Genomic DNA, 26,090 nt, shown 5'->3' on the forward strand with positions numbered 1-26,090 from the left:
GGGCCTAACAGAGCATTTGTTGATTTTTTTGCATGAATGTTCATAAGGGAGGTTGGTCTATAGTTTCTTTTCTTGTAACGTCTTTGACAGGCTTTGGTATCATGGTTATGCTGCTCTCATAGAATGAATTAGGAGGTGTTCCCCCCTCTTCAATATTTTGGAAAAGTTTAAAAAGGATTGGTATTAGATTTCTGACTACTGATTCAATCTTCTTACTAGTTATAGGCCTATTCAGATTTTCTATTTCTACAAGATTCAGTCTTTTTTAAAAAATATTTTATTTATTTATTTGAGGGACAGCAACTGAGAGAGAGAGAGAGCACAAACTGTGGGGGAGGGGCAGAGGGAGAAGCAGACTCTCTGCTGAGCAGGGAGCCCGATGTGGGGCTCCACCCCAGGACCCCAGGATCATGACCTGAGCAGAAGGCAGACACTTAACCAGCTGAGCCACCAGGCGCCCCTACATGATTTAGTCTTGGTAGATTTTGTGTTTCTAGAAATTTGTCCATTTTACCCAAGTTGTCCAGTTTGGAGGCTCACAGTTGATAGTACTCTCTCCTAATCCTTCTTATTTCTGTAGGATCAGTAGTGATGTTCCCACCTTCATTCTCATTTTAGTAACTTCAGATTTTTTTTCCTTAGTCCATCAAGCTAAGCGTTTGTCAATTTTATTGATCTTTTTGAAAAACTGTTTTCTATTCTCTATTTTGTCTTTCTCCTCTAATTTGTATTAAATCCTTCCTTCCACTAGCTTCAGGTTGAATTTGTTCTTTTTCTATAAATTCCTTAAGTTGTAAAGTTGGGTTGTTAGTTTGAGATCTCTTTTTTATTTTTTTATTTTTATTTTTTATTTATTTATTTTTTTAAAGATTTGTTTTATTTGACAGAGAGACAGTCAGTGAGAGAGGGAACACAGCAGGGGGAGTGTGAGAGGAAGAAGCAGGCTCCTAGCGGAGGAGCCTGATGTGGGGCTTGATCCCAGAACACCAGGATCACGCCCTGAGCCGAAGGCAGACGCTTAACGACTGTGCCACCCAGGTGCCCCGAGATCTCTTTTTTAAATGCAAGTTTTATCATCATAAATTCTCCTCTTAGCACCATAAATTTTGCTATGTGTCCAAAAAGTTTTGCTCTGTTGTGTTCTCAGGTTTCTTCATCCCTATTTTTTTCTAATTTCCCTTATGATTTCCTCTTTGATCCATTGGTTGTTTAAAATGTGTTCTTTAATTTCTTTAATTTCTACAACTTTGTGAAATTTTCCAGTTTTGCTTTTAACAATTCCTAATTTCATCCAGTTGTTGACAGAGAAGTTTGTCCTAATATTTGGGACATCCTGAAAAATGTCCCATTTGCCCTTGAGAGTGTATGCTTCTGTTGTTGGGTAGAGTTTTCTGTGTATGTCTGTTACTTCTAGTTGGTGTACTGAAATGCTTAAGTCTTCTGTTTCCCAATCTTCTGTCTGCTTGTTCTTCCACTATTGCAAAGGGGATACTGAAGTCTCTAACTATTATTACAGAATTAGTTCTCCCTTCCATCTGTAAGTTTTGGCTTCATATATTTTGGTAGTCTGTTATTAGGTGCATAAATGTTTATAATTGTTATATTTTCTTGTTGTATTGGACATTTATTAATATATAAGGTCCTTCTTTGTCTCTGGTAATTTTTTCTGTCTGATCCTAGTATTGCTACCCTTGCTCTCTCTTTTGGTTACTATTTGCATGGAGTATCTTTTCCCATCCTTTCACTTTCAACCCATTTGTGTCTTTGGATCTCAAGTGAGGCTCTTATAGGCAGCATATAGTTGAATCATATGTGATCCATTCTGCCAGTCTCAGTCTTTTGACTGGAGTTTAGCCCATTTACATTTAAAGTAATTAATGATATGGTGGGACTTCTGTCATTGTACTTTTTGTTTCCTATATGCCTTATAGTTTTTGTCCCTCATATCCTGCAATACTGTTTTCTTTGTGTTTAGTTGATTGTTTGTAGTGACATGTTTAAATTCCTTTCTCATTTCCTTTTGTGTATATTCTATAGCTGTTTTCTTTGTGGTTAGCATGAGATTATATTTAATATCCTAAAGTTGTTACCACTCAAATTTGAATCTGTACCACCTTAACTTCAATAACATACAGAAACTCTGCTCCCTTACAGTTCCATCTTCATCGTTTTGGTTGCTGATGTCACAAATTTATGTCTCCATACATTGTGTGCTCTAAAACATAAACTAAAAATACTTTTAAATGTATGAGTCTCTTAAATTATGTCGAAAACAAAGAATACAGTTACAAACCAGTGTTACATGTTTACTAGCTTTTAAAATTGTCCACATTATACCTTTATTGAGATTTTTACTCTGTCATAAAACTTTAAGTTACTGTCTGATTTGCTTTCATTTCACTGTGCAGGACTCCCCTGAGCATTTTTGGCAGGGCAGATCTCATGGGAACGAACTCCTTCACTTTTGTTAATTAGGGAATGTCTTAGCTTCTCCCTCACTTTTAAAGGACAGTTTTGCCAGATACAGAATTCTTGGTTAACAGTTTTTTTTTTTTCCTCTGAGCACTTCGACTATATCTGTCTTCTGACCACCAAAATTTGTAATGAGAAATCTGCTGATAATCTTATTGAAGATCCTCTGTATGTAATGATTTGCTTCTCTCTTGCAACTTTCAAAATTCTCTGGCTTTGGCTTTTTTTATCCCATGATAGTTTGATTATAATAATGTCTCAGTGTGGGGCTCCTTGATTTTCTCTTACTTGGAGTTCCTTGAGCTTCTTGGATGTTTATATTCATGTCTTTCATCCACTTTTAGAATTTTCATCCATGTTCTTCAAATCTTCTCTCTGCCCCCTTTTCTTTTCTCCTTCTGGGACTCCTATGATGCATATATTAGTCCTCTTGATGGTGTCCCACTCATTCCTTAGGGTCTGGTCACTTTGTTCTATCTTCTTCTTTCTGTTCCTCGGTCTTCATAGTTTCCACTGTCCTATCTTCAAGATCACTGATTCTTTCTTCTCCCTGCTCAGATCAGCCTTTGAATCCCTCTAGTGAATTCTTCATTTCCCTACTCCTTTGTGCATTGTTTTTGTTTATATGAATCTTGTGGGCTGTCTCGGTGTTGAGAAGCATCCTGCAGTGTAAACTTAGGTCTTTTCTGAGACTTTCCCTGGGCATGCATGGTCACTTTCTAATTTTTCCCATATATGCTGTTGTTTTTGTCTGTCCTTGGTCTTTAAGGTCTGGCTCTCCAAGGGGGAAAAAGCAAAAAATGAAGGGAGGAAAAAGCAACGGCCCCTTAAATCCCCTGGAAGTCAAGTGGGGGGTGAGGGGTTGGCTTGCGACAATGAAGGGAGATGAAACAATGGCTGTCCACCTATTTGCCTGTACCTCTGTGGTCAGACATATCAATCACAGATCAGGGCACAGATTCCCAATATTTGGAGGACAAGGTCCTTTTGTGCCCACCCTACCTCCAACAGGCTGTGTGCTAGCTGCTCCAGAAAACCTGAACAGCTGCCTGCCACATGGCTGGGTGATGGCTGGGTAAATGTTATTATGCTTAGAGCTGAAATGGATGGAAATTAACCACAATTACCGTCCAAGCCTTCCCCTGGAAGTTGCAAGCTTTCAGTAGACTCCAGCGTTCCAAAATGGCTCTAGCAACAGGTTCTGCCAGTGCGATTACTGTCTAGTGGGGAGACAGATTCATGATGCTCCTGCTCTGCCGTCTTTCTCTATTTCAAATTTTTAAACTGTTGTTCTTTTTGCTGCTATTTCTGCAGGAATACGGTAACTGTTTCTCTTTTGCTTGGTCTTTTGAATGATCTTGATTCCTATTTGGTGGTCTTTGCCTTTTTTTTTTTCATACCAGTCTAGTAAGCTTTCTGGCTATACGTCCCCAGGTATTTATGAAGGAATCATTTTGTTACCTTTCAAAAACTTGTTATAACTTCTGCAATTCAGCCCCACAGCTCTAAGAAAATTTCATACATATAAACGTACAAAAGTAGAGAGAATAGAACCATGAGTCCGCAGGGTCCCATCACCAGCTTCAGCAGTGATCAACTCAGAGCCAATCTCCTTTTACCTAGATCCCACCAACTTCTCCATCTCCCATATTATTTCAAAGCCAATTCCAGGCATGAATCATTTCATCTGCAAATATGCCAGTCAATATCTCTAAAAATATATGGACTCTTTAACATAATCACAATACCATCCTCACATTTAGAAAAACCAGTAATCCTTAATATTAAATATCCATAATCCATAAATGGTTGGAGTTTTTTAACTTAGTTTGAATTAGAATCCAAATAAGATCATGCTCTGCAATTGGCTGTGTCATCCAATCCCTTTCGATCTATAGGTTCCCTCTCCCATCCTGTTGTCCTCCTGCAGTCCAGCCATTGAAGAAACCAGGTCACTCTTCCAGCACTGAAGTGCTCCTTAGACTCTGTGTGCACTGGATTCCCCCCTAGAATCTGCATTTCTGACAAACATGCAGGTGAGATGCAGGCTAGTCTGAGGATCAACACTGAGCAGTATGTCCCTCATGCTTTTGCATTCCCATAAACTGGTAAGATCTAGTTGAGAAAACACTGTGACCCAACAATTTTACATCTAAAGACGANNNGTAGGGAAAGGGTATCTTTTTTTTTTTAAGATTTTATTTATTTATTAGACAGAGATAGAGACAGCCAGCGAGAGAGGGAACACAAGCAGGGGGAGTGGGAGAGGAAGAAGCAGGCTCATAGCAGAAGAGCCTGATGTGGGGCTTGATCCCGCAACGCCGGGATCGCGCCCTGAGCCGAAGGCAAACGCTTAACCGCTGTGCCACCCAGGCGCCCCGGGAAAGGGTATCTTTTTATCCCAGTTACCCTGATAGGAAATAGATCAACAACAAAAAGTCGCCCACCACCTGAACCACCACATCCACATAGCAAAGGAGGGTGAAAGCAGAGCAGCGCTGCGCCAGCTGTAGGATCACACTCACCAGTTAAGGCGATGAAAGTGAAGGAAGTATTAACAAAAAAAAAAGTTAAAACTGAATGCAATCATGTATCTTTTAGGACGAGTACCACTGACCCTAAATGTACCTGCCCCTACAACGGGCACATGTGGTTGGAGGGAAGTTGGTCCTGACACCCAGGACGTGCTCTCTGCTGTCATCCCAGGTGACCTGCATGAGTGCCACCAACACCTGGGCAGGCAGGCTGTGTGTTAGCTGCATGTGGTCTCTCTGGCCACCCCCCTCAGCCCCTCTCATACTCACAAGCTTCTGGTCTCGGCCGTCCACCCCAAAGCCAGGGAAATGTAGCCTGGAGGGTTCCTGGGAGTGGGGGAGCTGCTGGTGCTGGTGCACATGATAGGCCATGGGACCCACAGTGGGTAAAGGAGCAGCAGCCCATGGTGCTTTGCTTAGGGTTGGGAAAATGTCAGTGGGTTCTATCAAGAAATGGGGGAGGAACCACAGAATCACCATGGGGGTGGCAGGGTCCCTCTGGGCCTCCCGGGCACTGCTGGTGGAGTGGCCAGATGCAGCTGCCCACACTGGGTGGACCCATGCCAGCCCTAAGAACAGGGATTCCTGCTCGGGAAATCCCAACATATGATGGTCAGTGTCTGCCATGATTGTGCAAGATTTTTATTTAATATTATTCTTTAAGTTTAGTATTTCACTTAAAAGTTGATTGTTGGCATTCTATTTCTAAATATATGCCCAAGGGTACATGGGTGGCTCAGTTGGTTAAGCGTCTGCCTTCAGCTCATGATCCCGGGGTCCTGGGATGGAGCCCCATGTCAGGCTCCCAGCTCAGTGGGGAGTCTGTTTTTCCTTCACCCTCTGCCCCCTTCCCTGCTTGTGTGCACGTGCACTCTCTAATAAATAAAATCTTTAAAAATAAATATATGCCCAAGAGAATTGAGAACATGTCTTCACAGAAACCTGTCTATGAATGTTCACAGCAGCATAATTCCCAAGAGTCAAAAGGTAGGACCAACCATATGTCCATTTGGACAAAGTATGGTCCATCAGCACAGGGGACTGTCACACAGTCCTGAAAAAGAATGGAGTTCTGATAACATGCCGTAACATGGACAGACCTTGAAAACATTCTGCTGAATGAAGGAGCCAGACACAAAGGCTGCCACTGTATGGCTCCACACTTATGAAATGTCCAGGACAGACACACACTGGGGGGAAAGGGAAGGATGGAGAGTGATTACTAATGGGGACCGGGTTCCTCTAGGTGATGAAAATATTCTAAAATGAGATGATGAAGATTGTGCAATTGTGTAAATATCCTGACAACTACTGAACTGCAATTTTTTTAAGATTTTACTTATTTATTTGAGAGAAGAGCCCACGAGCAGGGGGAGGGGCAAAGGGGGAGGGAGAGAATCTCAAGCAGACTCCCCACCAAGCGTGGAGCCGACCCCGGGATCAAGCTTATGCCCCTGAGATCATGACCTGCGCTGAAATCAAGAGTCCAATGCTTAACGGACTGAGCCACCCAGGTGCCCCTTGATTTGTGCATTTTAAAAGAATTTTATAGGTATGTGAATTATACCTCAATAAAGCTGTTACTTATTTTTTGTAGTGTTAATTGTTAAAGATCTTAAATCTTAGTCCTGCATCTCAGCAGCATCTCTGGCCCCTGGGCACGCACTTTGCAGTCATGGCCCCGTAGCCCTCAGGACAGTGGCGGGGCAGTGAGGCTCAAGAGAGGTGAAGTGCTCAGAGCTGCGCTGAGTGGGCAGGGCCCTGCCGGTCCCCCATCCAGGGACAGGGAGGTCAACCAGCTGAAGCAGTGGGTCACCACACTGATGATGTCCATCACCAAGGAGGAGGAGTCGGCCGCCGAGCTGGAGCTCAAAGCCCGAGTCTTCCACTATGGCGAGTACAAGGGTGCTCAGGAGGTAGGCTCCCCGTCAGCAGCCAGAGGGCAGCAGGCGTGCAGGGAGGGCGGGGGACCACGGGACTGGGGCCCAATCCATTTAAGAGCACATCTGGGAGCACCCAGTGCCCCTCACCACCTTCCAAGCTCTGTAGGCGTGATCGAGGGGCACCAGCTGAAGAAGGCCTTTGGTCCCCAAAGCAGAGCCACCCTGTAATTTTATGCCCCTTGGCCACTCAGCTGACCAGCACACCTCCTCCACTCCTTCCTTCTTTCATTCAACAAATACATCTGTTTTTTCAACACAAAATGTCCAGAAGGTGACCCTGCCCGGAGGAAGAAGTCATGTCCCTAAGCCATCCTGAAAGAGTGAGAATTCTGAGGGCACAGAGGGCCAAGAATGTTCCAGGCAGTGGTGCACCCTTCCTGACAGTGCACTTGGGGCCATAGTCACAGTCCTAGCTTCCTAATTCATTCAAGTTACTGTTGAGCACCTACTGTGTGCCAGAACCAGGCCAGGTACGCAGGATGCCACAACACACAGGCCGGTGCACCCCGCCTCCTCCCAGACAGACTCACTGGGTGCTGGCTGTGCCCCACTCCTGGCCTGAGCCTGTCTGTCTGCTAGTCCTCATTTAATCCTCACGCCCAGCCCATCTGCCCAGGGCTGCATAGAAAGTAGCTCATGGGACAGTGTCCTGTGGGGAGCTGAGGTTAGTGCAGGGGCAGAACAGGGCCCCAGAGGAGGGGACTGGGCCCCATGCGCACACCAAGGCAGCTGGGGTAGAGCCCCAGTAGTGGCTGGAACCCTGGGTCTGGCTGACCACAGGAGGGCAAGGACAGCTCTGGCCAAGAAAAATCCAAGTGTCCAAGCTGTTTCTCCCATGCTTGCTGAGCGTGCTGGGCAGGGCTTAGGGAGGTCAGCCACGTCACAGCAAGGGCACTGGGTGCGGCAGGCTGCGGAGCGGGGTGGGGGGGACAGAGGCCCACGCGACCCCTCTGCCAGCCTGCCCGCCTTGCAGGACAAGCTGTTGGAAAGCCTCAACCGCAAGGTGCTGGATGTGTACCGGCACTGCATCGGCGCCCAGCAGGAGTCCAGCCTGGGCACCGTGCAGATGCTGACCATCATCGAGCACCACCTGGATGAGCTGCTGGAGAACCTAGAGCGGGTACCCCAGATCAAGATCGAGCAGGCCGAGAAGGCCAAGGAGAAGGAGCGCCGCCTGAGGTGAGAGCCCGGCTCCTGCCCCACCCGGCGAGGTCTAACTGGGCCTCTCACGCGGTAGGGAGGGCGCTGAGGGAGAGGACACCCTCCACACCCCTGCTCCTGCTCTGGGCTGGCCCAGGCTGGCCCTGAGGACAGAGGTCAGATAATAGACCTGTCCTCAAAGAGCTCCCAAACCAGGGGAGAGAGGACCCTGGTGCTCCATGCTGAAAGACAAAGCCAGGGGTCTACCAAAGAGGGCACCGAACTTAGCCCCAGTGAGGGAAGGCCCTCGTCTGAAGTGGGAGATGATGTGGGCTCAGGGAGCCCAGGAGCCAAAGTGAAGGTGTGGACAGCATGGCCTCACCCCAAGGACAAGGGACAGCAATAGCCATTTTCCCTGTTGGATTGGAGAGGGAAGAGACTGGCACTGCCAGAGCCCAGGGGAGGGAAGGTGAAGACTCGGGGAGAAACTGAGGAAGCCCAGTTTAGTGGCAGGGGCAGGCAGGAACACTTGGCAGTGTCAGAATGTTGGACACAGGCAGCATGGACCCATTCTCCAAGGGGAGGCCCAGGGAGCTCCCCAGAGACCCACTGGCTTCTCTGACCTGGGGGGCTGCCCAGTTCACTCACTCCATGCAGGGCCCTGAGACATCCGCAAAGAGACATCTGCCTCTCCCACAAGCACAGGGGCTCTTCTTCTGTGTCGCCTGTTCCATACCTGGGTGGGAACAGGCACGGGGCAAAGGTCTGATGACCAGAAGCACACACAGGTCAACCAGTGACCAGGGATGGGGACCAAGGAACGTGGTCCTCCAAGGGGTATGAGCTGATGGACCTGAGCCAGGAGCCCCTAAGAACAAGAGCAGAAGCCAACCTGGCCTGGCAGGGAAGAGTGGAGAGGAGTGGGGAGTTTTCTCCTAAAGGGAGGGCCATGGCCTGAGGGCTGCATGCAAGGAGCTGGGAAAGGGATCTGGGAGCTTCCCCAGGCGCCTCCAGTCCTTAAACCGTGTTGCGCTGCCCCTGGCACCAAGACTCCGCGAAGAGAAGGTCCTGATGCAGAAGCAGCTGCAGGAGGAGCGTCTGCAGCGGGCCCAGGCCCGGGCCCAGGCTGAGATCAAGAAGAAGGTAGGCAGGGTGGCCCCGGGGAGTCACTGCCGGGGGAAGGGCCCCACGACCAGGCACAGTGGGGCTGGGAGCCTGCAACCAAGCCTGGCTCACCCCCTTTGCAGGTGCTAATTGCTGAGGTCCTGGGGGAAAGATGGGGCCATCAGAGTAAGGCTGGGATAGAGCAGTGTCTCCCGTTCCTGGTCCACCAGCCCTGCTGCCCCTCAGGACCCACTTCCTCTGCAAATCCTCCCCTGGGGTTGCCTGCCTTCCTGTACACGAACTCCTGGTGGGTGACGGCCTGGCGAGTGCCCTCCCAGCCCTACCCAGGTGCAGCCCTCAGCTCCCAGAGCAGGTGGGAGCAGCTCAGCCCCCGCGGGGTCCCACCATACCACCGACACTACAGCCAGACCCCAGCCTCCAGCCTATCACCCGTCACTAGGGTTTCCCCTGGCTGCCCCATGGGGAACAGGCTAGAGCAGCCACTTCCTTCTGTACCTGGCAGCAGGAGGTATGCTCCCTAAAGCAGGCCTAAGCCCAAATACAGCCCCCAGCAGACAGATGAGGCCGAGGGGCTGCTCTCTGAATACAGTAACACTCTCCACGCTGTCACACAGGGACGGCAGACACTGTGGGGTCTCCCCCTTAAATCCCTGGAGCAAAGGAAGTGGGCTCCCTCTGTTTAGCCAGGTACATCCCGTGTTTCCAGGTGCACCCCACAATGCACACGTATCTACGGGCCCACGGCCCAGGGAGCAGGCTCTGGAAATGCTGGGGAGACTCACTCCCGAGTCATTTCAGAACAGCTCCAGCCCTGAGCCCACAGGCTGACAAGGAAGGCCGGGATGAATCCTGGGCCCCATAGCCCCAGCGCACCAGCTTCCAGGCACGCTCGGGACACGGGCATCTGACGCCTCAGGGCCTGGGCAGCGCCTCCCGGTGCAGGGAGGCCGCGGGGCACAGGCTCACAGAGCCCGCTCACTCTGCAGAGAGGCAGGAGACTGGTGAGTCGCTCCCGGCCCCCAGCTCTCAAAGCAAAGCGGGAGCCTGAGCATGTGCTGATGGACGACGACGAGGAGGAGCAGCTGCTGTTCTTCACGTAGCCTCCCCACACTGGCTGGCCATCGCCCGCAGCACAGCAAGGACAGCAGCAGGAAGCAGGGGCAGGGCGGGCTGGCCTGCGGCAGCTGTCACCATATCCCCGTGCCCCTCCCAGCCTCCCACTGTACATTTACTTACTCGTGTGAAATAAACGCCCCCTCTTTGGTGGCCTCATGGCCTGTTGAACGAGGCAGTCTGGTTCCACCGTCCACACCCTGCCCTCTAATCCCTGAACCCTCAGCCCATGCTTGAGGAAGGAGCTCATCCTGGCCCTCGGGTAAGGTGGCTGCTTTGAGACAGACGGCCAAGTCCACACTGAGATGTGATGTGCAAAGACAAGGAAAGGAGGCAGCAAGCTGGGAGGATGAGAGGGTTCTCACTACTGAAGACAAAACATGACGTCCACGCCACACACACACTTCTGTGAGGTAAAGCCAAGCGACACTGTCAGTACCTGACTATATAAAAACTTTTATTCGTTTGTACCACAAGTTGGGCCCACTGCCACCAGGGAGCCCAGTGCCCAGAAAACTGACAGCCAGTACCAATCACATCGTGGTGGTGGACATTCCCAGGGGGAAGTTCCGGGGGAAGTTCCAGGGACCCACCCCAGAGAGAGCATCTCCGTGGCCCAGCCCCTCCTCCCATCGGAAAGACAGTGCAGTGTGGCCATTAGGCCACCCGGCCCCCAAGGCCACCCTGGCAGGCAGGCTGGCTCCTTGTGGAGGGAGGGGGCTGCTGGGCGACCTGGAGGCTGACGCAGCACAGAGCTCTGTGGGTAAAACTCTTTATAAATGGGGCCCAAGTTCCTGTGGGTGGAGAAGCACCCTGGAGACAGCACCTCAGGGCAGGGCAGAGAGAGGACTCACCACCAAATGCTGGGGTCATTCCCAAAAGCCCAAGGCCAAAACCTCAAAAATAAAGAAACACAGGCCAGGCAGAGTTTGGACACGTCCAAGTCCAAGAACCAAAACGGCATGTGAGTCAACGTGCGCCTCCAAGGCACAAGGCAAAAGACAGCACTTCGGAGCGGCCCTGTGGCCAGTCCCGCTGACAAACAGATAAATCCGTTCTAGGTCATCAGCTCGCCGCCGGTGCAGAAGTGCACGGGACAGCGCGCGCCCATCTGCACCTGCGGCGTGCGTGCCGTTCTCCCTGTCCCCCGTGACTGCGTGCACGCAACCGTGACTGTAGAAACCGGGCACAAATTCTTAATCAACACGCACACTCGGATACAGAATTTAGAAAAATGTAAAGTTTTACCTCTACCATGCCCAAATTAGGGGCTTTAAATTTGGCCTCTCTGCGAGGGCTCGCAAACAGCGCCCCAGTGTGTGCCCCTCTGCACCCCCCCACGGGCTGCCCGCCCGCTCTGCCAAAACAGGGATTCGAATTTGGCTTCACTGTGACAACGGGACGCTTCTGCCCTAGGGCGTGACGGAATCAGCCCAACCACAACCGCCACCCAAGGGGCTGGGAAACAGCCTGTTAGCTCTCATGAAGGGAAACGGTTTCTAGATCTCTCTCAGGCCAAATGCTGAAACACGGAAGGAGAAAGATCCCATTTGCTTTTACTACAGATGAAGTCCCATCCGACAAGGGAAGCTGTGCTCTACCCTACTTCCCGCCGAAGGCTGTTTTCCTCCTGCGGCGCGGGCTCCGTGGCTTAGATCACAGGGAACGAGGGCTGTCTGCGCACCGCCAAGCCCGGGAAAGGCGTGTGCTTTGCCCTGAGGGGCGATTTCAAGGAATACTGCCCCAAACTGGTTCCTGATAAAATGTACCAAAAACATGTTTGGGAACCGTGCCCCAAAGTCTCGGAGGAACTAGGCTAGCCTTCTGAGCAGAAACCCAGGGGGGTCTCCCCCAGGCCTGTAAACCACGTCAGGGAGTCTCGGAGGCCGCAGACTGGAGGCGTGGCCTGCAGGCCCCAGGGCAGAGGGCCGCTGTCACTGCAGGTCCCGCAGGTTGATGGTGCTCCCCGCACACCGCACCTCCTCAGGCCCGGCAGCCCCTCCAGCTGCAGGAAGCACCTCCTGAAAACCAAGCAGAGCGGTGAGGGGCAGAGCTGGGGGCTGGGCAGCGCAGGACCGCCTCCCACAAGGCAGCCCTGCAGCCGCACACAGCCAGCCTCATAACCCAGTAAGGCCCCTGTCACTTGCCTAAAGCAAACTTGTTTTCCCCTTATTTTCACATACATCCCTTGAAGAAAGAAACTTTAGCATAAACAAAAAGGCGGCAAAGTGAACTTAATGATGCTGTGTTGCAGGTCTCCTCAGAAATGTGATGTCCTTGTCTCACTAAGAACCCTCTCCGCACTCTGCATGGGGAAGCACCTCTCCCGGTTCCTGCCTGTCTGTGGGCCTCATCAATGGCGGCGCCACGGCCCACCTAACCCACCTCCTCCGGCTAGAACACTCCCACAGCATTAGATTCAAGGCCATGGGGAACATCTTTTGGCCAATTATTTGTCCACTACCAGATTTAAGAACGATCTCATGAGTGGGAATACCAGGCAGAATGGAGTCAACATCCGTGAGGTTTTCTGAATGCACATTCCCAAACTGCATTTGAAGGAACCCCCACTCCAGCTGTCTGGGAGCCCCACCCACCCCTCTGTTTCCCAGCACTTAACTCGGTATTTATTTTTGACCTTTTAAGGAAAATGTTGAACAGCCCAATTTGAATACAAGAAAACTAAATTACCATGTGTAGGAATTTTAAAAATATGTATTTAAGGCAGAACTGTTAGAAATTTGATAAGCTACCTACTCTATGTTACAGCCAAATCTAAACTGCCCGCCGCCACCTATACTTGGTTTATTCACTTATTTAGCAAACTAACATTCCTGGCTGTGTTTCCCCGTAGGTCCAAACTTGGCTGGCCCAGGGGCGCGGGGTGGCACAGTCAGTTAAGCATCCCACCCTTGGTTTCCGCTCAGGTCTGATCTCAGGGTTGTGAGATCGAGCCCCATGTTGGATTCTGTGCTCAGGGCAGAGTCTTCGTGGGTTTCTCTGCCTCTCCCTCTGCTCCCTGCACCACCCCCAAATAAATAAATAAATCTTTAAAAACAAAAACTGGCCAGCCTATTTCCCATAGGAGAAAGTGACTAGAATTTTTTTTATATATATTTCAAAGAGCATTTTTTTTTTAAGATTTTATTTATTTGTCAGAGCGAGCGAGAGCGGGCAAGCACAAGCAGGGAGAGTAGCAGGCAGAGGGAGAAGCAGGCTCCCTGCCGACACAGGGCTCGAGCCTAGGACCCTGCGATCATGACCTGAGCTGAAGGCAGAGGCTTAACCAACTGAGCCACCCAGGTGTCCTGTGACTAGAATTTCTAAATATAAAATATTTGAAGAGTGTATTAAATTTCACCTTATTTACAAGTAGGAGCTACACTGGGGAGCAACCCTGAGCTTTATTCTTAGTCTTTTATTTCTTGGTCATTTACCCACTTTTTCTAGAAAGCAGCAAAACATCCTGGCAACCAACCCAATGAGTCTCCCCTTGAGCCCCACCTCAGTGACAAGCCTCAGAAACCCAAAAGCATCATGACAGTCTTACTAACAAACCCAGAGTTGTAAGGCATCCAGACCTGGAGGACATAGACGGGCACATCGACAGCGAACAGGGGGTGCAGGGTGGAAGGCTGCGGGCCGAGAACCAATGGCGAGGCTGCTTCACCTGAGGAGTCATCCTGGGGAGGCAATGGCATGTTTCATTTACCAAGCACAGCAACATTCCTCACCTTGGCCTGAGGAGTCCCCGTCACTCTGATATACACTCCCTGGATTCCAGGCGAGGCCACATAGGGAGCCAGGTGAGGCCTAAGGACCCAGCAGTCACTGGAATCAGGGGCTGGGGGCTGTTCACCCCTCCTCCTGGTCCTCAGTCTCTCACCTTGTTCCCAGCTTGAGGCTCACACCACCTGCCATCTGGCTGTTCCCCACTCCTAGGCCCTTCCCCTAGAACTCTCCCACATTCAATAGCTCCCCTCAGCCTAGGCCCCGATTTCCCTCCTGTAGGTTGTTCCTGAACTCTGGTGGAGGCTCTCGGCGCCCTCCCTGGGGGCTCTCTGGCTCTCCAGCGGCCACCTCACAGCACACAAGAAGGCCCACCTCTGCCCCAACCCACAGTCAAGCTGGAAGGGACAAGAGAGCACAGGTCTGTGGAGCGGGGGAGGCTCCTAGGCCCCTGATAATCAAGTAAGAAAAGGGACACCATCTGACATTTCAGCTTTCATCTCCAGCCCACGGTGGCCCACAGCCCCACCGCTCAACTCCCAGTGCCACCGCCACCATCAGCATTACCCATCCCCTCCCCAGCCTCAAGAACCTTCTGTGCTGAGCGCCATCATTCCCACTTCACAGACAATAAAACTAAGGCCCAGAGTACTTAAGTACCTTGCCCATGACAACACCAACTGGTAAGGGAAAGGTGGAGAATTAAAAGTGAGTTTTTTCCACCTCAAGGCTCCCGCCTTCAACTGGGTGTCTCTTAAACAGCAGCTTCTCCATTTCCAACAAGCGCCTTTTCTGCAACGGTACCAGCTTCCCTGAAGCCTCCGCATCAGAAGCTCCAGTCCTGCCTTCCCCACATCTCGCCTGTCAGCCATGACCGTGTTCAGAAGGGCTCGCTGCTCCCCCCACTTCCACAGCCCCATCTTGGAAGAGCCCTGACCTCTTCACTGCTCCAACCCCCTGGCCCCACACCTGGAAAGAGACCTGTTTTCCTGCTCACGTCTGCAGACCGGTCTTCCTAGGTCCCGCCCCCACCAAATGCTTACATTAGCTTCTTATTTTCTGTATGAGCAAGGCCACTCCCTGGCCCCGTCTTCCAGGCCCTCCGCACCCCTTCCAGACTCTTCACAGCCAGCTCGGCCCTATCTCCTCACGAAGCCTCTCGCAGGACTACAGAACCCAAGGATCTGGCCACCCTATTCTTCGGAGTCAGCTCGGCACTCAGAAGTCCTCGGATATCTCTGTGCCTCCCCAGGCACGCAGTACTCTAGGGCCCTAGAGCGCTGAGAACACAGGAGATGCTCAGGGGAGAGGGGGCACGTGATCAGGCCAGGTCGGAGCTACGTACCCTCAGCCTCCACGCCTCTTCTCTCCCCAGACAGTCCCAATTTATTGTCCCTCTTCCGGCCCCTCAGAAACGAGACTGCAAACAAGGGTGCGCACAGGGCTGTGGTCAGTGTGTCCAGTGAGTGTTCAGGGAGTGGCTGCCGGCTGCAGGCACCTGCTGGGCCCTGGGCACAGTCCAGGGGCTGTCTGGCCTGCCCTCTAGGGGCTCATTTTGTAGGGAAGAAAGGCCCGGCAGGGGAAGCCAGCATCTTTAAGCCATAAAGCCTATACCCTTGGCTGCACTGCGAGCGCTCCCCAGACACAGGACTGCCAAGCTGCGTGAGCAAGCCCCTTCACCCCAGCCCTGACAAGAGCGGAGGGGTCTGCGGACGGGTGGGGCCGTGCGAGGCCTCCCGTGGCTCACCGTGGGCAGCGCGAACAGCTGCAAGGAGGCTTGAGGCCGGACCAGGGCCTCACCTCCACCTCACGGCACTCCCAGGAAATGTGGCACACAGACACAGGGGGCATGGGGACACTGAAGCGTCCATCCTAGTGAAGACGAAAGCTCAGACAAATAGAGTGGGACAGAGCGGGAGGAAGGGAGGAACTGGGGTGACAGAGACATCATCCAGGGCTTGGGATGGTCTAAAGCGGGGGGGGGCAGTTCCCGAGAGGAAGGAGCACTGGAGGGGTGGAGGCTCAGGGAAACACCGCTCAAAGCCCGGCCCCCAGATCCCACCTGGTGACCACCATGGTTCGCTCGCTGGCTCTTACCTGCAGTAGCTGGACCTGAACGCACTGCACACCGGCCACCGGAGCTGGTCCTGGCAGGCCTCCGCTGGGCACCACGACGTTCCCACACAACCAACCAGTCTGGCTGGTGTGGAAATGAGTAGGACTGACTTTGCCACCGTTCATTTTCCTCTGAGCGGACCCCGAGGCTCCTACGATGAAACAGACAAACCAACACGTGCAGTGTACCACGCACTGCTCGGGCCCTGGCCTCACTGAGGCCGCACTCGGGGACACAGCCTCCCCATTGTCACTGTGCACAGCCCTGCAGACTTCAAACTAGTCAACAGGGAGAGTCACGGGCTTAAGAGGTGTAAAAAACCAAGATTTTGATTAGAAAGCATAGCAAACTTATCTACGTGTCTTCTGGACATTCAGCGATCAGACCCCCGGGGCCCGTGTCACAGGGGCAGAGGCTCCTCCTTACCCCGCAACCCCAAGAGCTGCAGGCACACAGGAGACCCCGGACGCCGGAGCACAACTACCGGGCAGAACCATACAATCGCAGAAAAGGAAGAAGGGAAGAAAGCTGGCCGGCCCATCCCACCCTCGGGCCCCTCGGTGTGTGCTAAATAAGCCACCAGATCCTTCAGGCTGTTTTCTGTCCAGCTTCCTCTTCAAAAGTCATCGCTCGTTATTTCATAAAAATGTGCTTTTTAAAATACTGAAGTACAAAGAAGAAACAAATAATCCAGACATCCAGAAAGGGTTTCTCTGATACTCGCGCAGTTCGAGAGCAGTGCGAAACCCCAAAGACCAGCGGCCGGGATCAAATCCTGGCTCCACCCCTGACTCTGCCACCTGGCCTTGGACAAGCAACCTGAGCTCCGGCCTCAATGTTCCCTCCCTGTGAAATGGGAACAATACTCCCTACCTCAAAGTCTTGGGAGGATTAAGCAGATATGTCATGCAAGTTTAGAACAGTGCCTGAGTAAGCGCCAAGGAATTTCAGGTGCTGTGACAGCTGTGTCCAGGGACATGCGTACATGAATGACTTTATAAAGACAATTTTGCAATGAACATCATATAAGTTAACAAGAACAAAAGCATCTGATTTTTGTTGAATTTAATAAAATGAAAAGGAACAAGTGAAACTGCAGGATGTGCTGAACTTCCAGAAAATACATCTTCATGAAAATATCTAATGACCTAACGTTAAAGGGAAAAGAGGAAACACATGAAAGGCTGCATTCTTTGTGTAGGTTTTTGTACTGGAAGGTTCCATTTTAAATAGGAACAGCTGATTCCGGCACACAGCACAAGCCAGCAAGTTACAGCAAGTGTGCCTTCGGTCTTGATGCCAACACCAGCGTAGAGGTCCCCACTCCGGAGCTGTGCTGTGTGCGCGCCCCGCGCCACGCCCTGCCCGCTTCTGCCCATCGCCCTCGTGGCGTCTCCGCATGCCCGGGAGCGCTCACACCCGGGGCTGTCTGTGGCTGCAGCACGCACCGGACAACCTGGCTGCCATGAGCTCTGGGGCCATGTCTCCTTAACCCCCAGCACTTGAGGGGCACTGTAAGCCGCGGTGCATTTTCCGGCCCACAGCCTGGTACTTCCTTCCTGGGCGCCTGAGGGATTCTTCACCTTGGTGGCAAGTCTTGGTTTTCCAGGGAGTACATTTGGTGCCCCCTTCAATGCAGGGAAACGTAGTTCCATTATAGCTTTGAGTATGTCCGTCCCACTTCCGTCTGCCAGCTTCTCTGCCTCAGGGACCCCAGTGCCCTCTTGCTGGATGAGCTCTGGCTGTCATCCATGCTTCTCCCAACTGTTCTGCAGCTTCCAGACAGCAGACCAGGGCTGGGACTGGGGTGAGCAAGCAAGGTGAGGGGCTAGGGCCCGGGATCCACCCACTCTTCTTTAACAGTAAGAAACTCCGTGTCACTGGCTCTTCTCCCTGACCATGCACGCTACTCCCCTCAACTCTGGCTTTTTACCTGAATGCGTTGTTATGCTTTAAAGTCTTTTCTCACCCTAGCATATTTCCCTGTGATAAACACATGTACATAAATTAAAATTCTAGCTTTCTACTTAAATATACTTTCTAGGAGTTGAAATCCTCATGTGAAAAATCAAGTTACCTGCAATTTTTAGTAACGCAAACCCATCCAGAATGACAAAACCTATTAGAAACTTCGATGATGATGAAATATCAAAAGCAACATTGCCCCAAGAACGCATGGAGAACAGCAACACTGCCTGTTCTCCAGGAGGCTCACGGGGCTGTGGGCGAGCACTACTCATTGCCAGACTCAGACACGGACAGCATACCTTTTTACCAATTAAAAAACATCTTAAATAAAATGCTCGTGTGCTTTAAATGTCATTTCATCACAATTACAGGTCTTTGCAGCTGCAACTTGGGGGGAACTGTGCCACGGAGCCCAAGCAGCACGGGCAGTCAGTACTGTCAGACTGCTCATTCCCCATGAAAGGTCCGATTTCATTTTTCAGTTCAAACAAACATATTGAAACATGGTTCAAGGGATATTATGAAAACCACTATGAAACCAACTAAGGGAAGCATTAAGTCATGTATCTTTTTAAGCTACTTTTAAAAGCAAGCAAGATATAAATATGTATATCTAATGCTCATTATCTAGCTTTATAAGATAAAAACACCACCATTCTGAGCCATTTCTCATTTATTTCACAATGATTCAATGAAAGCTGTGGAGCTCATGCTCTATGTTACCTGTGAAGGAAGAAGAATGGTCAAAGCCTTGTGTCCCTTCACTAGATGTGTGCTGGCACGTATGCTATGTAAATGATGGGGAAATTAAGTAAAAACATGTGAACAAAATCACAAACAGATCCCATTTAATTTTGCCAGACATCAGCGTTACAGGTTTCCATAAAAAACAGTATACACTGCTGAAAAACTAGTCGGTAACCAGAATATAATTGTATTTTTGTTAGAAGGATGTAAGAGCATTAGTTTTATAACAGGAAGTAAGACAGACTGGAACTAGAATACCTGGTGACACATCATCGCGAAACTGGCTCTAATTACTGTATTAGCACACACTTCATCACATTCTCTTCTCACCCTGTCCCTTCACCCGGCCCCTGACAGTCCGGCAGTCCTGCAGACGCCACAGTTACACTGACCGCAATCACCGCCCTTAAACGGAAGTGCTCTAGCACCTTCTCCAGTTAACAACTCTTCCTGGGGATGAGATGTTCACAGCTAAAAGGAACTGCTCAGGCTTACATATATGAACACCGCTGCTCTCATGGGATTCTCCTTAAATGCAGTTCCTGCCAGGACAAGAGCAGAAGGGTGGAAAAGGTGAGGGCTGACACCCCCAGGACCCCCCTATACTGTATCTCAGTTCAGAACATCTCACCATGCCCTCCCAGGAAAGCCGGTGCATGAAGAGGGCCAAGCTGGCCACAGAGCCCTGAGACGGTCTTGATGCCTGAATGAATCCATACAAGATGCCTCCCTGAAGCCAGCACTCTGAAGTGTCCTGGGTCCGGGGCTCTGGAAGACGCCCCGGGATGCTGCGCCACAGGGAGCCTGGTGGTACGGGAGGACTCACTGTCATGCAGGAAAGGCGGACAGGGCAGCCTGCAGAAGTCCTGGACCCAAGTGCACAGTCTCAAAGACTGCAAATGGAAGAGGACAATGGGAAAGCAGATTCCCTTCAGACTAGCCACGCTCGCCTCCCCTTCAAAGTCTTCTTGTCCACCCAAGGTCCTGGAGGCCAGGCTGAACACTGCCCATCGGCACCCTGCGAAAGCTGCGAGGGAAAAAGGCAGGGCCAGGAGAGGGGAACCTGAGCTGATGCACTGAGGGCCCTGTCCCTGGCCTCCAGACTCCCTGCTCAGGAGAGAAAACACCTTGACCTGCTGGTGCCGTCGGGGCAGGGTGCTGGGTTACGTGACCCCAGACAGTACACCGTGCCATCTGGTAGTGTACCGTCACTGTGTACAGTGGCTGAAAATCACACCCTTCCGAGTCAGCTACACAAGCCCACTGAGCCACGGATGCTGGCAGGCTTAAGCCAACACATGGTCTCTACGCAGGACCCCACAACGATCCCCAGCCATCCTCACTAGTAAAAGATGCCATGGCACTACGTGTAACATGACCAACTTAACTCATAGACCAACGTCAACAAACATAAAAAATTTCTTTCTCACAGTGGAACTCCAGAAAACCTTAGAGGGCAAGTCATCTTCACAATGAACTGAATTTTGCTTCAATAATCTCAACATTTACCCGAACACTGGATTGGGCTAGATAACATGGAAGAGCAGGGAGACGAGTGAAGGACAAAACCAGCCAGCAAGTCAGCTTCCGGTTACGGAGACCTAAAAGACAACCCTATTTGGGCATGAAATAGACAAGTGAGCTGGAGTTCGCCACTGCACACCGAGTCCCCACCGACTCATCTGTGAACCGCGCTGCAGCACGACCTCACCTCACAGAGCCATGATCAGAATTAGTTGAGGCCAGCAGCACACACTGGCTCAGGCAAAGAGCTCTGCCCGCACACTCCCCGAAGATGCCCCAATGCTGACAGCTACGGAATCCAGTGCCAACCCAAGCACGTGGCATCCCCGCCCTGGGGGGGGCTCTGTGCTGAGTACGGTCAGCTCTCTATCCTGCATACCACTGGCTCTGATGTCTCACTTCCCCTCACCAGATGTGTAGGGGGGCATGGTAACTTTGGGCTCATGCGGGCTTTCTCTGCTGGGGATCCTCACTGAACCACAGAACACAGTGAACAATCTGAGTAACTATTCCCCAATTCTCCTTAAGGGTGGGAGGCTGGACCCATTACATGTCCTGGATGGTGGAGGGCACTGGGGCTTAACACTTTCATAGTTCCTGATGTGTTCAGTCCTACACGGCTGTCAAAGGAGAAACCACAGACATATATTTGTTCACAAGAAAAAATATTCATGTTTAATAGCAAAAAGCAGATAAAAATATTTGTGTATCATTTCTTCGAAATAAGTAACAGGGGTAGTTTATACACGTGGGAAAATGTTTAACATGAAAACGCCAGAAGTGGTTTTCCCTGGGTGGTGGAACTACAGGGGAGAAGGTGCGTAAGAAATCCACCATTATTTTTCCCTAAGAGTAAACCAACATTACCAGAACCACTTACAGACCACGCATCCTTCCCTTACCGGCCCGCATGCTCTGCTCCGGCCGTCCCCACCTGTCTAGCTGGCCAGCTCTCCACCAGAGCACTGGCCGACTTTCATCAGCAGCACAGTGGCCTCCCTGCCCCATTATTTCTCTTTTTCGAAGTCTGCATGGAGATTTGAACTAAGTCATTCTTCCAGATGAACTTAAAAGGGACAGGTGGTTTTTTTCTTTTAAAAAGTTCCTTTGGGATTTTAAAGGAACTGAATAAAAGATGTAAATTAACAGAACTGAATGTTCCATCCAAGTACATAGTAAGCTACAGACAGGGGCTGATCTAGGCCCAGCATGTGTGACACTGGCGATCCTGAGATACTATCCTACTTATTGCCATTATGAGTGAGATCTATTATTCATTATTGTGTTTCTGATTATTCTAACAGAAAACCTGCTCTTGTGATATATGCAAACATTTTTTTGTACAATTAGCTACTTAGTTACCCTTATTTGTAATTATTTGAGTCTATTCCCTTGGGTTTTCTAAGCCCAATAAACATCATCAATAGGTAATCACATCTTCCTATTTGATTATCTATTTTTTTCTGAAGCTTCCATAAAATAGCCAATACTATTGCAGTGTTGGCTTGGTTGCCTCTTCCAATCATAATGGGAACACATCTCCTCACTGAAAATAATGTTGACTGCTATTCTAACTTGCTCATTATTAGGGGAATCTTCTTCATTCCTAGTTAAGGTTTATGATTTTTAAAATCAGCAATGATGAGTTTTATCAACTGCCTTGTTTGGCATCAGTGAAGATAACAGCATTGTCCTCTGGCTTCCTGACGTGGCAAACTACACTGACAGCTGTCTGACCCTGACCCACCTGGAACCCTGGACAAGTCCTAACCACCCGGAATTCAGGTGCTAGCATTTTACTCGGGAGTTCCACGTCCGCTTCACTGGCAGAAGGGGAGACACGCTGTTTTGTGTGTTGTACAGCCGACAGGCTGACTGAAGGCTCTGGAGTCAGTTAGCCTCGGATTCTGCCCCCGGTGCAGTCACCCATCAGCTGTGCAGCCCCCATCAACTTCATCTCTCTGTGCCTCAGGTTCCTCATCCGGAAAATGGGGCACGAGCACCTGCATCTCAGAGGGTTGCTGTGAGAACGACCTCAGAACCACGCTGGGTGGACGATCGGCTTGAATTAACTACTACACTTCTGTCGGGGGGGCGCTGGGGTGTGCTAACTGAATGGCTGGTACTTGAAATATGTCCCGTGATTAGCTATCTATTCGTGCTTTATCGTTCTGTCAACACTTATCGACTGCATCTTTACTCCACTGGGTACCGGGCTATATAATGGCGATCCTTACCACGAAGCTTACGATCGGCTACCTGTGTCCTCTAAGTACAGATGTTTCCCAGGGACATACAGATGAACCTACAATCAACACGTAACGATAAAGCACTGCAGGCACCCTGGAAACAGGGCAGGCCAGGGTGGCAAGAGGCCTTGGAAAAGACTTGGGATAACACTGCAGCCATGATGTAGTCACGGCCCTGGAGAAAACTATTCACAGTTAGGGGATCTGTCAGGTCCCATCAGGGCCCCAGGAATGCTCTAGGTATTGCACCTAGAGGGGCTCCATGCTGACAGTGGGGTACACCACTGACGCCGCACTAAGGAGCAAACACCCTAGTCAGCAAGGCAGGTAGGCACCACCCCCCCCAGAACCCAGAAGGACGGTGCACGTAAGCCAGAACCATATCAGGGGCTGCCCAGCAAGAACTGGGACCACGGGGGAAACACAGCCATTGTCATAAAACTCCTACCAAAGCGGAACGAGAACAAGGTCCTGGTTCCTCCTTCCTCCTTCCACCTAATCTCCTGCCAATGCTCCCACTGGCCAACCCTGGCTGGGAGCCTAGGAAAGACAGTTCCTGAGGCTGTGAAGGTCAAACCAGCAAGCCGGGAAGGGTGACTCAGAATTCACAGAAAAAGGCTATCCAGGAGCTCCCAGGGTGACAGGGAAATGGGGGCAGGCTTTGGGACAGAGTACGTTCCCGGGCACCACCCACAGCTCAGGACCACCAGAGCACACACATCTGGCCAAGGACGGCAGGCCTGGGCTCCCGGGGCATGGTTCCCACATCTGTCAGCTGAACTCTAAGAGCCAGGGGCCTGAAACCGCATAGATACAAAGCTCTGCCATTATTTTCCTTATTCTGCTCCAACAAAAGGCTAACTGAAGCATGTGTTGTGATAAGAAAAAACCCTACATGTAATTAAATGAAGCACTGGGTCCTCCAATCAGCACTGGGCTGTTTTGTTTTGTTTTAAGATTTTATTTATTTATTTGACAGAGAGAGCAGGAGAGCACAAGCAGGGGGAGCAGCAGAGAGAGAGGGAGAGGCAGGCTCCCCGCTGAGCAGGGAGCCCAACTCGGGGCTCAATCCCAGGACCCTAGGATCACGACCCGAGCCAAAGGCAGTCACTTAACCAACTGAGCCACCCAGGCGGCCCAGCACTGGGCTGTTTTATAGGAACCCTTGTGCGTAACCCACACGACCACCTAGAAAGGCAGATCCTCCACTGCCCCCGTAGCAGAGGAGGGTGCTGCAGCCAGAGAGGTGAGGCGCTCGCCCAAAGCCACTGCAACCACAGAAGCAGACCTCAACTGCATTCCGGACTCCTGAGTTGGTGCTCTGATCCCCAGACACTGCCACCTGGCACTGTCACCACGAATCACCTCAACATGGCAGCACAGCTCTAGAACGTGTGGCCAAGCCAATCACATCTTTCATGAGCAAAGGCCTCCTCTTCACCAGGGTCAGAGACCTGCCAGGGAGGGCTCTCAGCAGGCTGCCAGAGTCACACTTGCATGCTCACCAGACGGCAAGGTGGGAGGACCTGCAGGGGAACCGGCGTCTACCAAGGAGACAGAAAGGAAGCGAGACATGCACTCCAGCAGGGAACAGCAGAGGGCAGGCATAAAGCTAAGAGAAACCAAACTAAGTGACAGCTGCTCATCAGTAAATGGCGGGCCTACAGGACCAGGACTGAGAAAATCTTTGTCACCTACTCACTGTCTTGGTGCAGGACACCTCAACTCACAGCCAATTCAGGGACAGGGGGTCTCATTTCTCCACCAGCACAACAGGAAGTTGACTGCCACCAAGCCCCTGTACCCTGCCAGGAGATCTCTGGCTATGCCAGCCCTCAAAACCACAGTTCCAGTGCAGGGACCACATGGAACCTCAGCTCCACAAGAGCAATGACCAGAGATGGGTGTGGCCCTGGCCACAAGTGTACTGCCAGGAGGCTCGCTCCGTGAAAGGCTGCTCAAGGGAAACATGCTGTGCTCACCCTAGCCTGCAGGGTCCACCCCTGGGTAGGTGAAGGTCAGCAGTGCAGAGGGAACTACCACGGACAGCGAGAGCAAAGTCACCCAATACCTAAGCAAAGGCAACACCAGAGGGCCTCCCCAGAGCCTGCAATCCACTTTGCTCGCCATCCAGGGCACCTGAACGGAGTCTGTGGGGGTGAAAAAGCCCTGAGTGATTCTGACGCACACTTTCCCACACCACCAGGGAGGGTCTTCTCCAGCTGTAGTCAGACTCCTCATCCACTCCACTGGGGAGCTTCATGACACTCAAGTTCACAATCCATTCTTTCAGGAGTGCCTGTGTGAATGTTCCCAGAATTCTCTTCCAGAAAAAGCTACAATTGCTGCCGCTCCCCAGTTAACAGACAGCCCACATGGAGGCCTTCCTCCTGTCTCCCTCAGTGTGGCCCTTCTGCTCTCAGCATGGCAGCAATAGGAAGAAATGGGAGGAGCCTGGTGATAGATGCCCAAAGATGATTACTTTAATGTGAGAAAAATTTTTTTAAATATACGTATGCATACATATTGTAAAAAATAGATCACTGACTTAATTTCATGTGTCAATCCAACCCAATTATTCAAACATTCCAGTGGTGTAGACTGACCAGTGGCACCAAGCAGGTCTATCACCTGGCCCTCCATCTGCGTGCCCATCTTCCAGTGCTGGACAAGCTGCAATGCTAAAGGAGCCACAGAGGCGCCCACCCCATTGCTGCCTGGCCCCTGCCTGTTCCCTGCTGCTCTCGTCACCCCTTTCTGGGAAAGGAAACCAATGCCAGACTATTCCTGTCTCAGTTTACAGGTGAAGAAGCAGCTGGAGAGCCCACCCAAGTGCCCCAGGTGCAACCCAAAAACCTCCACTGGTACACTCCATCCCAGGGTCGGGGTGGGGCAGAGGGGACAGCTGTTCTGGTTCCCACTACTTAAATGGGGGCTTAATATTTATTTTTTAATTACATAGTTCATGTATTTTCAAATACAGAAAATAAAAATGATGAAAATGATTTAAAAACTCATGATCTTACCACTCAGAAAAAAACACTAACCATGCAAGGGCAGGTGTTCTACCATTTTTGTTTCTGTGCAAATACATACACAAAAGTGTATGTACCCAGCTTTTCTTACGAACACAGACTTACCAAAAATATGCACAAAGCGTGCAGCTTTCCTGGCAGACACGAGCGGTAACTACTGAGTAGCACACAGTTCGGCACTGCGCAGCAGCCGGCACGTGCCCGCGTACGGAGATGCCTGGATATCTCGAGATGAGTTACAACACAGTCATTGCACGACTGAACATTACGCAGATCTTCTGGTTCTGGCAAACAGGATCAAGTGACCATCCAGAAATGTCACACTGCATCCCCACGTTCCATGCACACCCACGTGGGCTCTGGGTTTCCTTGCCTCTGACCACCAAGCACACCCC

General features: G+C 50.8%; 2 protein-coding genes across 2 annotated transcripts in view; one reads left to right on the forward strand and one right to left on the reverse strand.

Moving 5' to 3' along the window:
* Positions 1–10,314, forward strand: part of CFAP100 (cilia and flagella associated protein 100) — a 34,332-nt gene extending 24,018 nt beyond the window's left edge. The window contains exons 12-15 of the mRNA XM_040628119.1: positions 6,787–6,922; positions 7,923–8,128; positions 9,139–9,232; positions 10,201–10,314. Coding sequence (XP_040484053.1) covers positions 6,787–6,922; positions 7,923–8,128; positions 9,139–9,232; positions 10,201–10,314 — 550 coding nt within the window. The remainder of the gene's footprint in view (positions 1–6,786; positions 6,923–7,922; positions 8,129–9,138; positions 9,233–10,200) is intronic.
* Positions 10,315–10,763: 449 nt separating this feature from the next.
* The window catches only part of ZXDC (ZXD family zinc finger C), a 39,817-nt gene continuing 24,490 nt past the window's right edge, over positions 10,764–26,090 (reverse strand). Inside the window, exons 9-11 of the mRNA XM_008697951.2 lie at positions 16,154–16,323; positions 13,909–14,010; positions 10,764–12,348 (exon numbers count right to left, since the gene is read on the reverse strand). Of these exons, the coding sequence (XP_008696173.2) occupies positions 12,262–12,348; positions 13,909–14,010; positions 16,154–16,323 (359 nt within the window). The 3' untranslated portion in view covers positions 10,764–12,261. The remainder of the gene's footprint in view (positions 12,349–13,908; positions 14,011–16,153; positions 16,324–26,090) is intronic.

Source organism: Ursus maritimus, unplaced genomic scaffold, assembly GCF_017311325.1.
Source record: "Ursus maritimus isolate PB19 unplaced genomic scaffold, ASM1731132v1 scaffold_14, whole genome shotgun sequence".
NCBI classification, from domain to species: Eukaryota; Metazoa; Chordata; class Mammalia; order Carnivora; family Ursidae; genus Ursus; species Ursus maritimus.